General features: G+C 29.5%; 1 protein-coding gene across 1 annotated transcript in view; it reads right to left on the minus strand.

Annotated features, from left to right (window-relative positions):
• Positions 1-1,333: 1,333 nt before the first annotated feature.
• The window catches only part of LOC106690774 (scavenger receptor class B member 1), a 45,525-nt gene continuing 29,267 nt past the window's right edge, over positions 1,334-17,591 (minus strand). The window contains exons 2-10 of the mRNA XM_014436323.3: positions 12,731-12,822; positions 10,273-10,436; positions 6,810-6,951; positions 6,519-6,719; positions 5,463-5,690; positions 5,061-5,223; positions 4,421-4,539; positions 4,209-4,334; positions 1,334-3,444 (exon numbers count right to left, since the gene is read on the minus strand). Of these exons, the coding sequence (XP_014291809.1) occupies positions 3,124-3,444; positions 4,209-4,334; positions 4,421-4,539; positions 5,061-5,223; positions 5,463-5,690; positions 6,519-6,719; positions 6,810-6,951; positions 10,273-10,436; positions 12,731-12,822 (1,556 nt within the window). The 3' untranslated portion in view covers positions 1,334-3,123. The remainder of the gene's footprint in view (positions 3,445-4,208; positions 4,335-4,420; positions 4,540-5,060; positions 5,224-5,462; positions 5,691-6,518; positions 6,720-6,809; positions 6,952-10,272; positions 10,437-12,730; positions 12,823-17,591) is intronic.

A 17,591-nucleotide genomic window follows, 5' to 3' on the forward strand; every position in this document is an offset into this window, starting at 1 on the left:
ACATTTTCTCGGATCTTGATTCATAGTTGATGAACGTTTGCGCCCTGTCACTAAAGAAAGAAGATTAGGTTCCTAAAAAGAAACTGATTGGCCGAAAGTATTCATTTCGCGATTCTTTTTGAGTATATTTACACATACTCATCCTGAAGAGATCCTTTTCTCGTCCTACATTTTTAAAAATAATACCTGAAGGATTTGTAAAGTTCATGCTTTCTTACGGGTTGAATCCAAGGAACATGCTGTAAATTCCTGCTGTCTTTCCTGATTTAATTTTCTCTTATAATTGAAAAACTTCTCTATTCTATGTAGTAAATGATGACTAATACTAAATTTTTTCGTCCAAAGTATTATAAGTAACAGAGTCCTCACTTAAATTGAATATATTATATTTACCTATTCTTAGTTTGCCAACAATGACTAACAAGACGACTTTTCGCTTCGGTCATCGCTAAGTACAACTTGAACACTTTTTTTGCGAAATATGGGAAGTTAGTTACCTTCTTTCCATATTGAATGGTTGAATATTATGTTAATATCGTTTTCTAAATAAATGTTGTTTTATTTTTTTTCCCCAATATCCAATTTAAAACAAATTTTAACATGCTATAAAATAATATAAATATTAACCAATACATGATTTTTTATATTACATTATATTATTTTATAGTATGCTAAAATTTCTTTTAAATTGGTTGTTAGAAAAAAAAAAATGTAATATACATTTTGACAAATACATGATTTCTGTATGGCTGTTGATGACCATTGGGTTTTTATGGTCTAAAGTCCTAATGAACATGATTTCCATTTGAATTCAATTAGAAAATAAAATATTTTTAAAAATCCAGCAATTAATCTTGAAGTTTATGTTATTTTTTCCACATGGATTATCTGGTAAAAAGGATACTTATTTATGTAAAATACTTTGCAATAATAATAATTTGTTAAACCAATTAGCAATGCAATGATATATTTACTTTATTAACAACATAGCAGATGATGAATATAAAAAAGGTAATTTAACATTACTCGACATTTAGCTTGTCTAAATTGTTGTGAGTTTGTCCACCGAGGATAAAGCATGCTGCAATAAGTAAAGAAAGTGTGGATAGCTTTAGTATTATTAATCTTATTATAGTCTTTCTTTGTAGTAAATGACAAATAATGTAATAAATGCCTGTAACAATTAATGTATCAATGTTATTTATGAAAAAGAAAATGTATAAAATAATTAGATCTTGATTGATATAAATTATGGTATTTAGCTATCACTGATTTGGTTAGTTAAGACAAATTTTCAACAGAAGGAACATCAGGCAAAAATAAAATGTCAAAATAACATATAAACAATATACATTTATTTTACATTGTATATATACATTTAAATAAATATTACACACTAGATTTAATGTAATGGACATATCACTACATGAATCACTAACCTGTCCGATATAAGATTAACAAATAGTATTTACAATATTGGTGAATATTACAACCTCAAAAACTACTTTTGATAGATGAATGTTACCAACCCTTATTGCCAGGCTAATAATTCCATGTCAGTGGTTCCTAAATGGAGGTCAGTGGGCAGCAGGTGGGCCACGTTAGGGTCCAGAAACATATATTTTGTAAGGTTTTTTGTTAGAAGTATTTTATTGTTTATCTTTCATCTTATGACGAGTGTTGAAAGGTAACTGCATAATAAAAGTGCCTCAAAATTTACTTTTAAGCAATCTAATTTTCGAACATTTTCTAGGAACCCGAATTGGAAGTAGAGATAGACTATACAGGGTTTAATTTAGTGGTCCGCAGACTTCTCCAGATTGGGAACCACTGGTTTATTGGAACTAATAGTAACTATTCTATTGGGAACTATGTGAAGAGCTCATGACTACATTTCTACTTCTAATTCATTAGTTAACTACTTGTATACAATAGTTAAATTGGCTTAGGATATTGGAAAATTAAAGTTTGGAAATTGTATGAATAATTAAAATTGTGGCCTATGCACAATAAAAACAATAAAGAAGCATATTTTAAAATGTTTTAAATTTGAGCAATGTTTTCTTAGTTAAATACTAATTTTCTGTATAGGAATCGATTTTGTTGAATACATATATGACTAATTAAATTATAAGATATTTTGAGCCATTTATAAAATGACTTATGGCTAGAAATTAATGGAACTAAACACAAAATAGAAACTTAATAACTATATCACAATTCTCTGTAACTACTGTTTAACAAATAATATTCAGAAAACATATTTATGTACGTATATTTAGTGTGAATAGAATGTGGAAAATGAGATTTTAACAGTGAATATTCTGACATTATATAAATTATCATTGATATTTCTTTTTTTCCAAGAACAAAATATTGAAAATATTAGATTTAACTGAGTATTTTCACTTGTAGAAGAATATTTAATGTCTGATTTAATCAAAATTTGTTATCTGAACAGTTCTGTGATCTATGAACTTTTTCATATAAGTAGAAATAAATAAAACAAATATGAAAATTTTTATATAGATTCTAATTCTAAATAACAAATTGAAATGTATGAAATATCTTTTTTTCTAATGAAAAGTACTACATGAACGAATTGGAATATATATAAAAAAAAATCCGTTAAGTATAATATTACAAAAATAAGAACATTTTCTGATTTTTAAAAGCTAAACTAGTAAGTTTACCATTATATCGCCAACCTAAAAAATATATATATATTATTCATATAGATATATACATATGTACACATAAAAGGTTTATCTCATGATTACAAAATAAATAGAGAGTGGAGGAGACATTTTTCAGAAACCTTAAAAATAGGAAATCATTTTTTCTTCTAATACATGATTTAAATCAATTGGTATGAAAATAATAATTGGATTCAATCCAAAGGGCGATGGGTGGGTCTGTGGGATCTATAACGGTATTAATTTGTTTTAATAATTATAAGAAAAACTGTATTATGAATTTCATTTATGTCCCTTGGAAGATCTTTTCTAGCAGTGATTTAGATTTCAAATATTAAATATTTGTTTCATATAATTCAAACCAAGATGGGAGGAAACAGTGTTACAACCTCTAAATTAAAAGTTACAAATAACAATAGATAAACTTTTATGATTCTTCTGGAGGAACTGCAAGTAGTGAACAGTAATACATATCCATCTCTCGATTATTGTTCTGCATTGGAATGGTAGGGACTCTTCTCTTTCCAACTGGTGGTTCTGGCTTCCTTTCTACTGATTCCTGATTGTCTCCTCGATTGCTGGACACAAGATTCATCCTTGGTATTAATAGAGCAGAAGCTAGGGAAAGTAAGATGAATGCTACGCCACTGATCAATAAGAGGTAGGTTGAGAGGGCTTGAGCTATTGGTCCAACTGTCAGGTAAAAATAGAATTTCCTCGACATAGAAGGTGGTAAATCCCTCATCGTCTGTAGAAAAAAAAGTTATAATCACAATTTAAATCAACTAATAAAATAGAAAGAATTGTAAATAAAAAAGGTGCTTAGGGTAAATAATGCATTAATAATCAGTAATAAATAAATTAGTAAAAATTGTATAAATATAAGTAAGAAATTTTGACCACCTCCTCTTTAATACTGCGAAAGGTGTTTCAAACTGTTAATGAAATGTAATGATTAAGAAATTTTATTGGAGAATAAAGGAATTGTATTTTAGGATATAAAAATACTCTTAATTGCTAATTATATCATAGCAACGATTATATCTGAATCACTGAATTTTTTTTTTTTACTTTTTCACCACCCTTGTTTTACTTTCAATTGAAATTTTTCATTCATTTATCTTGAAACTATAATTTATAATTAAAATTTTGTTCATTTATCAGATATATGTCCTAATCATGAAGATGGCATACATGATTGGGTTAAACATTGGCTTGGAATAAAAATAAAACTATACTTGATGTTTTTTTGTTTTTTAAGAGTTAGCTTGACTGAAAACCTCAATAAGATATGATTCTATTTATTTTCATAGTACTAATAAGAATATATGAATCTGTGTGGACATTGTTCATTTCAATTTCATTATTTAAATAAATATCTAACTTTATTTTAAAAACAATTATGTAATTTGATTTCAGCTTGATATTCTCAAACATCAATGACAGTTGAATTTTTTCACATATGAATGCATAAAATGATATAATAAAAAAATCTGTACTGAAAAAACTTACGATGTCCATCCATAACATTGGAAGAATCTTATGACTGAATCTGGGAACATTTGAAATTTTCGACAGATCATTAAATTTCATGTTTATTTGCATTTTTACTGAAACATTTAGAGGTAATCCAGATTCCTGTTGATCAGAAATAAAACAAAGCATTTATGAAATATTTATAATAGTAAATTAAATAAAAAATCATATAGCTGAAAAATTCTTACTTCATTTATAACAAAGTAGGTATGGTGCAAATTGTGATCTGGTTTCAAACCTTCAACTGAATTAAGGACCTCTTGATCAGCATCCATAAAATGTGGATATGATAGAGCAATTGGGAAACCTGAAAATGTAAAACATGATTAATTAAACTGTTTTAATTTTAATGTGTACTTCAATATCAAAAAAAAAAAAAAAATAAAATAAGCTGTTTTTCCAAACCAATATTTTGTTAGTGATGCACATTTATATGGCTCGAAATAAAAGCTGCAGCTTTAAAAAAATCTAATTTCGATAATCTGAGATTCTAATTATTTTTGTCAAAACATTTAAGAAGACATTAATTTAGAACTACTTTTTCTGTTGTAAGATGAACAACAATACAAATTTTTATGCTTGAATCTGGATTCTGAATATTAAATATTTTACATACAAACATTACTTGATTTAAAATCAGGATTTGAAAATAGAAATGAAAATATTCATTTGATTAATATTCATTAATCATTAATGAAAATAGAGAGTAAATTATCAGTATTTATGTCTCACTTTCCCAAAATATTACAAAAAAAAAAAAAAAAAAAAAAATTAAATAAAAAAGAAGAAAAAATAAAAGAAACTTTTCACTTTAAAGAGGAAACATACCATAGTAGCAATCCTGGACATCAAATATTCCACGAGGAAAACATTTATCATCTCTACAGAAACATTTATTATGGGGATCTATTTCTCCATTGTCGAGTGAATTGTTCTTGAAGTTATAGCGATAGGCATGGATTCCATTAACTACTTCTTCTCCTACACGAGTCTAAAAAGAAATGAAAAAAAAAAATTGTAAGATAAGAATGAGCTGTTAATATAGAAATGCAAAAAATATTTTGATTTCAGAAGCCATTCGCTAAAGAATCAACAAAAAAGTAATATTTATAAGTTATTTAGGATCACAGGCATTAAAAACTTCTTTCAACTTCGATGGACCACTAATTTTTTAAAATTGAAATTGTAAATTTTTTAAAATTAAGAACTGAGCAATAATAATTTACTTACTAGTGGCATTGCCCTACATAGAGATCTTCTAAAAAAGAGCAGCTCCTGGTCCTTTGTTATTTTTGAGGGAAATTTGGTTCCATCGCTGGCATAACTCACATTGTTACAAGGGGGACTTGGCCAATGTGGAAGGTAAGGAGTTCCTCTGTAGTTGTCGATCAAACCTGAGCGTCGAACATCTTTTTGTCCCGAAAAAGTTGTACTGGTATCTCCATCAAAATTGTACATCTGCAAAAGAAATAGATGTAAGTGTTTAATAATTAATTATTTATTTAATGTCAAATTTAAAATAAATTATTAAATTAATTTTTAGTCAGAAAACTTTAAAATGGTATAAAAGTAATTTTTCTCTGACTCTTAAAAATTCATACAAACATGCATGGAACCATATTTCACAATGATTTAATTTTTTTTCCGAACATAAATCCCATGTATATATCTCATAAAAAAAAATTACTCAAATTATTTTTGTAAAATAAAGGAGACTACCTTCATTCCAATTTTCTAAATTTCTGAATCTGTCTACAACTCTAATTTTATAGAAACTTTTTATGATCATCACGTCAACAAATCAACCTCACTATACATACACCCATAAATTTCTTAGAGAACAAGATGTGTTTATTAATAAGGAATTATAAGAGTGACCAAAAGATTTTTGTTTTACCTAATTATTAATAATAATAATTTTAATCATAATTAATTATAATTATTTTAATTAATTAATTAATTATAATTAATAATAATTTTTTGGTCTAAACAGTCCTTAAAAAGTTTAAATAATCTAAGATCTATAAATAGTAAAAAAAAGTAAGTAAAGTAGTAAAAATCATAAATATATCAAAATAAATAATTTATGTTTGAAATATTTCTGATTCTCAAGAACCCTCTTTATTTATTCTTCACTTTGCTACAAATGGTCTAAAATATTTTTTTTTTATAAATTTGAAAAGATTATGACAAATACCCATATATCTTTTGATCAAAGCTTAGTGTTATATAATTAAGTTTCATGAAACATTTTATTTCACATTAATCAAATAAAGTTGAACTTACTCTGTCAATCAGTCCAAGTTTGTCGAATCCTATCCAATTGGGTAAGAAACTATTACCAAGTGTTAATAGGGTGGATTGGTAGCCGAACATAAACTCCTTAGCTGTCATCCTCACTAATGGTTGTGTTTTAGTGTTCTTGATAAGCATGTTCACTCCTATCCTGGTGAAGATGGATGCATCTCGCATCACTTGAGCAAAACTCTGTAAAAGAAAATGAACAGCACCATATGATAGATTAATTAGTTTTTCAATCTTGCAAAGAAATAATAAAAAAAAGAAAAAAATGTTTACCAGAAGGGCAATGTTTGGCATTACTAAGTAGTCATCCTCAGATCCATTTGTCATATGAGGGATGTAGACCAGTGGGTGAACTGGGACTGATGTTATGGTCCCATTTTCATTGAAGGTGGCATTACCATGACGCATCAATTCCCTGTAACCATTGGTTAGTGAGAGAAAAACTCTATTATTATAGTATTATTGAATGATTCCAAAATAAAACCTTGAGTCACTTAATAGAAGTAAATAACAAACTAACTTAGTGCAAATTTTAGCCAGATTTAATCGGGTAAATTTTTTTTGTCTAAGGCTCTTAAAGTGAGGTGTGTTATCGATGATTTAGAATAATGTTCTCTTACCTTTGACTGTAATTAATTGACGAAATTTTGATGGGACAGTTATTTACTACTATTTCAGGGACTCTGGGCAAGTGGCTGACCAAGGGGCGAGGATGAAGGGGGCGTCTCCCCTGAGCTCCACCGACAGAAAACTTTTATTTTTAATGATAATTTTACTTTAAAAAAAAAAATGTTATTCAGACGAAAACGTTATTGTTTTTAGTGAAACATTGCAAGCTTTTATTTTTTTTTTGTTGGAAGAGGACTCCGCCCCGGATCCTAAATGCCTTAAGAAGGCCACTGCTCATGAGTTCGTTTTTGAATCTTTCAAAAGTATTAGTTTGTATTATGAACAAACATTTTAAGAACAAAAAAAAAAAGTGATTGATTCAAAGCTTTTCAGACATTTACTTCACGCTTTTAATATAAGTATAAAACATAAAGAAAGGAAAAGAACAACTTGTTTACGAAGGCGCAGTTTGTACCATTGCGTGTAGTTCAAACGGTATAAGCAAAATTCGTATTTTAGGGTTTTTTGAGGTGCGAAAAACGAACATCAACTTTATTTTTCCTTAAAAAATATTTTATCCCGCTTGCTAGTTCAGGTGGGCTTACTTGTTTTAATACTGTGCAATTATTTTGGCATATGGGAGTAATCACCCCTATAATAAGTCACAAAAATCAAAAACCGCTTCTTATATCAAAGTCAAGAAATGTTTTTCCCGAAAAAGCTATTGAACTTCGTTTTTAGATTCCTCAAAAACCCCTGCATACAGAATTTTATGAAAAAACATAAAATAATTTACTTAGCTAAGTTTAAACAATTTAGTGCATTTTAATGCGTTAAATTCAATTGACAATATTTTTTTGTTATTCTAAATCCGATGACAAATCAAATGTGATATTATTACCCCCATACGTCAAAATAATTGTACAGTATTAAAATAATTTATCCCGACTGAACGGTACAGGAACTGTACCTCCGTAAACAAATTAGAACCGGAGGTATAAAATAAAACGTTCGAGGAATTTTAAATAAAAAAACTGTTTTTCTACCATAAAAAAGGATTTAATCTAAAAAGGTTTTCATGTGGGTTAAAAGAGCAGAAATTCATTTCCATTGGTTGTAATTACTTTGGATTTGGATAACATTGTGAGGAGTTATGAATTTATTTCATGAACAAGGGACTTGGGAACCAAAAATTTATAATTTTTGATTTGTATGAAAATTTAAGGGTTTCAAAAGACGCTAAGAATGAATCTGATTTGATATTTCCTAAAAAAATTTTTTTTTGGTTTACTTTACTGTAAGCAACTCTCGGTTTTTGTAATTTTTAAGCTCATTTAATATAATAAACAACAAATCGATTGAATTATAATAATCATACGATAACATAAAAAATGTCTAATATTATGTAAAATACTTTTTTCTCGGCTCCTGAGATGTGTAGGAAAGAACCTTTGGACATGTGATTTTTTATTTTTTAATCTAGTATCACCAAAAAAAGTTTCGTTGAAATCGGTGATCCCACGTGCGTGTCTCCTTGTAAAAAAGGATATTAAATCGTTGGTTCAGAGTGGGTCATAGTGAGAGAGAATGAAAATTTCAGGAATAAGGTTAACAGTTAGCTAAATTATAAATTTTTAATTTTTTTTTTTTTTTTTTACCAAACTTTGTTTTCACCATAGTTATTACTACCGCCTGTTCAGGAAGGAAATATTTCCTTTGCACAAGGCTCATAACTACTTTGGAATCAATCTGGCTTATGACCATCGGTTAGGATTGTAAAACAGGTTGTGCATAACTGGTAGTATAAGGTCGCTTCTAGGTCCACTGAAATGGAAAGTACCTGAGGCTCAGAGATGAAGCAATAAGAATCTTGTTGACCCTCTTATCTTCTAAGTTCTCTGCAAACGGGCGACCTTCTTCGCTAAAGTGCCTTTTCACAATACAGGGGTTTCCGTACTTTTTATACAATTTTGAGATAAAAAGACACTGTCAGGATTAAGGTACGGTACCTTAGCAATCGTGTAACTGTGGCGACGCCGGTTTGAACCGGTCTGGAGGGGTTGACTTTTATTTCGTAGTGGTATCACGTAATGAAACCTAGACCCCGCACTCGGGTTAGGAATAGGTTGGTTACTTGTGGATAACCTCCCCCCCCCTCTCTGTTTGTCAGAAATGACCAGGTAAGGGATGATAGAAAAGAAAAATACCGCATAACCGTCAGGCCGTCTATGACTCAAAATCCTTGCCGTATAATTCGTTTTACGAAATAGTTTAAGGAAGGAATTCCACATAATACTTAGGACATAAGAATAAATATTTTTTAACATTTAAATTTTCAGTGGGTAAGTCCCGTCGTCTGAAAGCGTATTAAAAGAAGCAGGATGGGTGCAAAAGCATGTTTAAGATCGCCAGATAATGTTGCAAACAACACCAAAAATGTTTAACAATAATTGGAAGACGATAATTAGGATCACATTTATAACATATTAGCCAGGCCTGATAGGTCCCAAATTCGCTATTGGGTGTGTTCTATGGCTGATAAATAATCAGGAATGATCCTCAGGTGTTCATAATGTTGAAATAAACACTGGCAGCTAAAATTTGTCAATGTATCTTGGAGAAGGGATAGGGGGTAGCTCGGTGAGTAAGGCTCCGTGTTATTAACTCCTGAGACCAGGATCCGAATCCGGCTGTGGCAGATAATTATTTATTCTGTTATGGTAGCCGTGAGTGAAACCTCGGTGATTTCGAGAGCCCTCCGGGATCAACCCAGTCTCATCAACCCCTCAATAGTCTCCCCTTAATTGGGGAAATCTGGCGATTAAATGTAATCTTGAAAAAATAACCTCCATGCACAGCCTCTGTTCAAAAACAGCACTGAAACCTATAATCCTTCATAGGTTGTAATGGTATTGATTTTCATCTTGGGGAAGTTTCGGCACATGTGAGGCCCAACATTAAAGGCGAAAATGTTCGAGGAAGTAAATACCAGCTTGCATTTTGAACCAACATATAATTAATTATAATAATTATCATAAAGATGGAGTAGGTATATAGTACAGAAAACACATTTCTCAATTTATATGCTCATTCATACTGCGCTAGAATATATTTGACATCTAATTACCTATAGACATAAGGACCAGTTTGCTGGAATCGTAACTTGGTTTCTCGGCCAGACATGAATTCTTCACTGTTGGTCACATTGAAGAGGTAAACTTTCAAGTACAGTTCCACTTCTGGGTTCTCCCACATCACGAACTCTTCGCTGTCAGGGTAAAAGGTGACTTTCTGAAAAAAAAAAAATGGTAACTAAGAAATACAAATTAGCTTTCATTGTTCAACATTACAAAAAAAAAAACAAAAAAAAAAACAGTGTGCATCAACTTTCACTTGGTACACTACCTTGAGTTGAAATTAATTCTCGCTCCTTTTTAGAACAGATATTTTTATACTATTCAATGTGGCAACACTTTCCAGTATCAACTGGATCAACTTCCAATTGAGCCCTTTAGTTAACAGATTGACTAACTACAATTTTGAACATTTTTAAAGTACTATCATTAATATTTTTCGATGTTAGTGTAAGCATTTTAACATTTTTCTTTAGCAAAAGTATAACATAAATATTAAAATATAGCAGTTTACTAAACTTTTCATTCTGCTCTTAAACCTTTATTTAATGCTAAATTGTTATAAAATAAATATTGAAAATACTAAGAATGATTTTATGGTGTTATCCCGTCAACTGAAAAGTCCACATATATAATATGAGCTATAATTAACGGAAAACAATAATTATTTAATAGCTATGGTGACGAAAACGTTTATCAGACTGGTGAAACAGACAAGTACAATGTGCATGCGACTACCTGGATAGTAGACCTATAATTAATATATTATTAATTTCCATTATCTTCTATGATTTAGAAGGGTACAGAAGAGAAACGATCGGTATTTCTTTTCCTTTTTCTAATTTTAGATCTGACTGTCAAATATTGGGGTTTAATGAATGCTAAGTATAAAAATATTCATTCAAATGATGGAATGGACATATTTCTAGGCACTATAATATTGTATAAAACGAGATGGACATATTTCTTGGCACTACAATATTGTATAAGACAAGATGGACATATTTCTTGGCATTGTATAAGACAAGATGGACATATTTCTTGGCACTACAATATTGTATAAGACAAGATGGACATATTTCTTGGCACTACAATATTGTATAAGACAAGATGGACATATTTCTTGGCACTAAAATATTGTATAAGACAATATGGACATATTTCTTGGCACTACAATATTTTGTAAGACGAGATAAAGCAGAGTTACTCTATATTATTCATTAAAACCAAAAGTATAAAATGTAACTCTGATCGGTTTTCCATAGTAACTTTAATTTATTTCTGACTTTAGCCACAATCTATGCCTAAAGCTCCCTGATGAAGACCTGAAAATGAGGTCGAAACGTCGGCATGAATAAATAATTGTTTGTTTACTTGTGTTTTGTTTTGCTGACCACGCCCTCCCCCCCGACCATCTTCTCCACTTACTTAATTTATTTCTGAGCACAGTTTAATCCTTATACACTTCTGTATATTCTACTCTACTTAAGGTATCTGTTAACCAACGTTTCGAACTCTTAAATTTTCAAGACACCCCTCATATTTTAACATATATTAAAATAAATCGTAAAAATTATCGATCTAATATGTATTGTAATCACAATAATGTGATTATATTAAAACAGTTATGACCATTATATTACAAAATACGCCATTGAATAATTGAAATTGTTTTACAAATAAGGAAATGCCAATTTTAGTGTATAATATTACTTAACAAGCTAGATTGTTAGGCTTAAAATAAATTATTAAAATTTATGTCAAATTTCACAACAGCTTCATATCCCTTCATTCTCAAGGATAACAATGATTCATTTTCTCGTCCAGAGTGCCCTACTTAAATTTTTTTAAACTAATTCAGCTAAATTTTATAAACTGATTAATAAATAATTGCAGTTGAATAGGAGTACATAAACTTATAAATGTAAAGCATATTCTGCTTTTTTTTTCAATCAGTAAAAGCTGTTCCGGAGCCGTTATAACAAATTCCAAAATCATTTACTTAACTGGGAATGTTTGATGATAATAATTCAGTAGAATGGATCTTATTTATTTATAATCTTATTTATATATTATTTTTATACATCATTTAAATAAACTAAATTAATGATAGATAATAAATATTTTTTATGGTTTCAATTCGCATTTTTGTATAAATGTAATTCGTTTACAAAATTGTTTTTCATACTCTCCATTTTGGATTGTTATTCGCCATTCATTGACTATCCTTGGAAGTAAACTTTTTAATTTCAAGATCGATACAGTTAATGCGTGTTTGGACATTACGAAATAGAACGATAATGAGAAACGAAATTTCTTAATTTTTCTTATTCTTACGATCGTTATATATTTTTTATTATATTACTGTAATTAAACTGTATACAAAGAGATAGGAAACAGAATAAATTTAAATTTATATTAATTATAAAGAATAAAAATTTGAAAACTTACCTCACGGAATATTATTTCATAAGGGTTCACTGCTAGTATTATGGAACCGATGGTGATGGCGCAGAGGCCACATATCATAGTCGTGAAAACCCCTGAAAAACAAAACAAAAATATAAATAATTAAATGTATACATCTATTAGAATGTGTAAATATTTATATTAATATATACTAAGCAGTGCATATTGAAATCTGACCTACAAGCTATTGAGACCGGCGGTCTACGTTGTCATACAAGAAATAGAATTTTATCAAATAATGATTCTTACCAAAGGTCACTCGTAGAAACCTGATCAACGAGATGGAAATTCGCAATCAATTAAAAACATAGTTGTTATTCAAGTTGCATATATTGAGGTCAGGTAATTCACACCAGCTCATTTAACCGGAATTTTTTCCTGAGTAATTCAGGAAAATCCAAAACGTACTGATCAAATGTATATGAGTGTTTGATGTTTTTCAAGTGGAGGGTTTCATGCCGTTTTTCAATTTCAAGCGCTTTTTAAATATTGCTCGATTTAACTGTCTTAAATTCAAATGTCTCCTCTTCCCGTTTTAAGATATTTCAAAAGTGATATAGGACCGTCGCTCCCCGGTGGTCTTAGCGGGGCGGGTCCGGGGGGTTAGGATTGCCTTTTTTTAGTCTTATGATCTCCTCTTGTGAGATTGTGACATCGACCAACCTACTCGCTATAATTGTCTGTTTGAAAAGTCAGATAATGGAGGGCGGGAGTGGAGGGTTTCATGCCGTTTTTCAATTTCAAGAGCTTAAAATATTTCGACTACTTGGCCATTTTGAGTAATCCATTATGTCGAATCGAAGATTTTCAAACGCATTTTACTTTTTAGACATCAAGGAACAAATTTGGTTCCTCGTCTCGGTTTTGATAAAATTTTCAGGGATTGCCTAGTCGGTACTCCATATAAATTTTATCAGATTTCTTGTACTTCTTCAGCTTACTGTTGAGAAAACATATTTTTCTGGACATACCTATGTATCGAAAACGGCTCGTCCGATTTAACCCAGATTATTGTAAATAGGTATTAATTATTAATTAATTACATGAGATTCCTTTTACTATTTTTCTTGATCAAGATTGTTTTAAATGGGGCTCTTCCCGCAGGCATTTATAAAAGACAAATCAAATTCAGTAACAAATGAAATTAATAAAAATTAACCTTAAACCGGTGAAATATAGATAATTATATACCTAATTACTTAATTAACTTACTTTGATTCTATACATTTCTATATGCTGTTATTACTTATATATGCTTTAAAATATTATAATTATTGCAATAGTACAAGGAATAAGAAAAATACGGAATCTGTAGACGTTTGTTTTTCTTCAATTTATTTTTTCTCAAATCGAAAAACTACTCAATAACGTTTTAGGGTAGAGTTCACTAGTTATTGGCATATCAATATGTTTTTAAATATTAGGAGAATCGTTTCAAAATTGACCATTGTAAGCTGACTAGGGGAGACTACGCACGTGGGATCACCGATTTCAATGAAACTTTTTTTGGTGATACTAGATCGAAAAAAAAACACATGGCACATCCCCAGGAGCCGAAAATGTTTTTTACATAATTTTAGTAATTTTTGACATTATATTATCTGACTTGATTTTGTCTAAATAAATATTTGTTGTTCTACTTTACTGGAAGCGATTTTTGGCCTTTGTAATATTATATACACTTAAACTCATTAAATACAATAAACAACCCTTCGGTTATATTCTATACAAAAATTCGATCGATTGGCATGTAATAGTCATTAAATAGGTGCAGGGCAAAAGCGGCATACGATAATATAAAATAATTTTAAAATTATTTAATTTTTTTTTGGGCGAATTGACAAGAACTCTTGGATAGCCATCGAATATTTTTTGATCTAGTATCAAGTACAAAAGTTTCATTGAGATGAAATAGGAAAGAGGTGGTCCCAGGTGCGTAGCCTACTTACTTACCCTCGTTGTTTGTTGGATCTAACACCCTTATGTATTAAAAATCAATGCGCAATGGAGGGATTATATTCAAGTTATTTATTTCGTTAACTAAATATTACTAAAATATATTTTGAGATCACAGTTCATTTATAGTAATATAATTATTTAAATAACATTGATTTTTTTTTCTAATATTTTTCCTAGTAAATATATTAAAAATAGAGAAATGCGTTTATCTCAAACGAAATGTCTATGTACATTCTAAATTTTTGGTGTATAAAACTTCGTAAAAAAATCTTTTTTTATTATGGTGAATTTAACATTTAATAATGAAATATTATAGCAGAACATCAGAATATATTGTGTTTTAGTGGAAAATTTAAAGGTTTAATGAAATGGAATGTCGATATAAGGTAATTAATTATCCCCGGATTCCTGCATTCGAAAAACTACCAGAAGTCGTTGAGTAAATCGGATATGGGTGATTCATTTTAAATATTGTGGAGGCAGGTGAGAGGGAAATATGAACTAGCTATCGGTCAGTCGGTAGCCCTGGCCAAGCGGAAATTCCTGTATTTCCAGGCCTTGCGGACATTGTGAGCCCTTGAGCGCGAAGCGAGTGGGCTGTAGATGTGATGTAGAGGATTTATCTCTACGCCCTTCCAAGGGCAGGTACACAGTCTGTACTCAACAGTTGGTGAACGACATAGGTCTTTATTTTAGTCACAGAGTTCAAACATTTGGTGCGGTGAGCGCATCGTATAGTTATTTTAATCCCTAATAGTTTTAATTATAATTGTAAAATAAAAAACAAAAAACTACTGTGTTTATTTTTATATTAAAAAATGTGTGATGAGGACACCGCGCCTCATTTTGTTATTGTTAGAGTATTCTCAGTTTTTTATTTTCTTGAATTCAAATCTTTTGAATACTTTTTTTTTTAATCCCTGATAGTTTTGATAATAATTGATAAAACAAAATAAAACTACAGTGTTTATGTTTATATAGAAAATGTGTGAAAATAACCTGATTTTGTTATTATTAAAGTATTCTCAGTTTTTTATTTTCTTGAATTCAAATCAGCTTTCTTGAGGTTAGAACAACGAATATAAATTTTATTCCAGTCAAGAAAGAACGCAGCTGTAATGCAATCGGAAAAGATCTTGGTTTTTCCTGTTCGAATAGGATTTATTTATTTTCCTTTGATCTCCTTTATTTATTCACACAAATTCTTTAATATTTTGTATATATCCATTGTTTATAATTGCTAGCAAAGAGAACTTTTTTTTTTTAAATAAACAAAATTAAAGGTCCTTCCAAAAAATTTTTTTTCTTTCAAAATTTGGCCTTTAAGCCCTGTTAGACTGTTTCAATGAGTTTAGTAAAAGCTAAATGTTATTAAAAATTATTTAATTTCTCATTGTTTCACTAAGTTTAATCACATTAGTTTGAGCCATTTTGGAGAAAATCGAAAAAATGAGAAAAATCCTTCTTATAAAGTGCCACACTTTGGGTTTATCGATTTGGGCGAAAAAGGTGCTGTGACGTCCCAGGTACATAACCACCTTAAATATGTAATTTCAATTTCGTAAGACTTTCAGTTTTTGAGCTAGGTTAGCCCTTATATACGTGGTATATTTCCAGAGACTTAGTTATTTGGACCTAAAACGTTTATTTACGTCGAAAATTCGTATTAAAAATTCACATAACTCTTCCTTACTATATATTCGATATAAGTGAAAGTAAAATAAAATTATATATGCACTTGTTTAAAAAACGAGAAAGTTCTGATTCAAGTTCATAATTCATTTATCTACAATAATTTGAAGGAAAAATCTATTTTTCTTGAAAAATTCCCTCCTTCATAAAAAAAAAAAAAAAAAAGTTGAGCACTGATTACTGTTATATTGCTTGAAATTCCCAAAACAATAGGAGTAGTAATGGCGTATCTTTTGAATAGTCGTCGCAAGCTTACTGAACATTTGGACACATTAAGTCATTAAGGAAACTTTTTTTCCGTTAAGAAAATTGGTGTTGTGACAGAGAAAACTTCAGCAACCTCACTTAGAGAAAAAAAAAAAGGATGTTATAAAACTTGGAGTTGAATTGCAGGAGATTGCAGAGTCGCATGCAGTTGAATTGAATGTGCAACGGGTATTGCAACAGTTTCATTGACGGGCTGATGTTCAAGAGATGCCTGTTAGTTGACGTCAATGATTCAAAATCCACGTTAAATTCAAACAAGCAATATATTATTTATTTGTCTCTGTTTCAGCTTAGAAAAATGCAGAGGGTATAAGCCTAAAGAATTAAAATGAAAAACAAAATGTGAGTAAAAAAATCTTATTGAACAAAAGTAAAGAAAAAGTACTAAATAATTTTTTCATAGAGTAAGTTTCAAATATATAAAGATAATAAAATAATACTATTTAAATATAACTAAATAAAAATGCAATCTATTAATTTTTTTAAAGTGGAAATTGAGATAAATAGAATAACTGTCAACAAATTACAGATAATCAACATATTTTGTGATGAACAAAAATAAATAGAAAAAGAAAGATGATAATAAAACAACTTTTTGATGAACCAAAGGAAATTAAACATTTTTAAAAATAGTGAGTTAAAAAAAAAATAATACAAAAGTGAATCTATAAGACTGTTAGGTGAATAATTTCCTTATTTTTAAGGAGATTCATTAAAAAATATGAAAATATCATTCATTTTATTTTGATGGTCTGGCTGGAGTAAATGTATGAATTGCTGACTCAAAGGATGATATATACATTTCTAAAGATATTTTTCATTCTGTGATATAAAAGTTGGAAGTCATAAACCAACGGCATGTTATTTTTTATTTATTTTATACCAGAATATAGTTGATATAACCGTTACATTATATATATATATA

Source organism: Halyomorpha halys, unplaced genomic scaffold (assembly GCF_000696795.3).
Source record: "Halyomorpha halys isolate HHAL.00 unplaced genomic scaffold, Hhal_1.1 Scaffold1870.1, whole genome shotgun sequence".
Classification (NCBI taxonomy): Eukaryota; Metazoa; Arthropoda; class Insecta; order Hemiptera; family Pentatomidae; genus Halyomorpha; species Halyomorpha halys.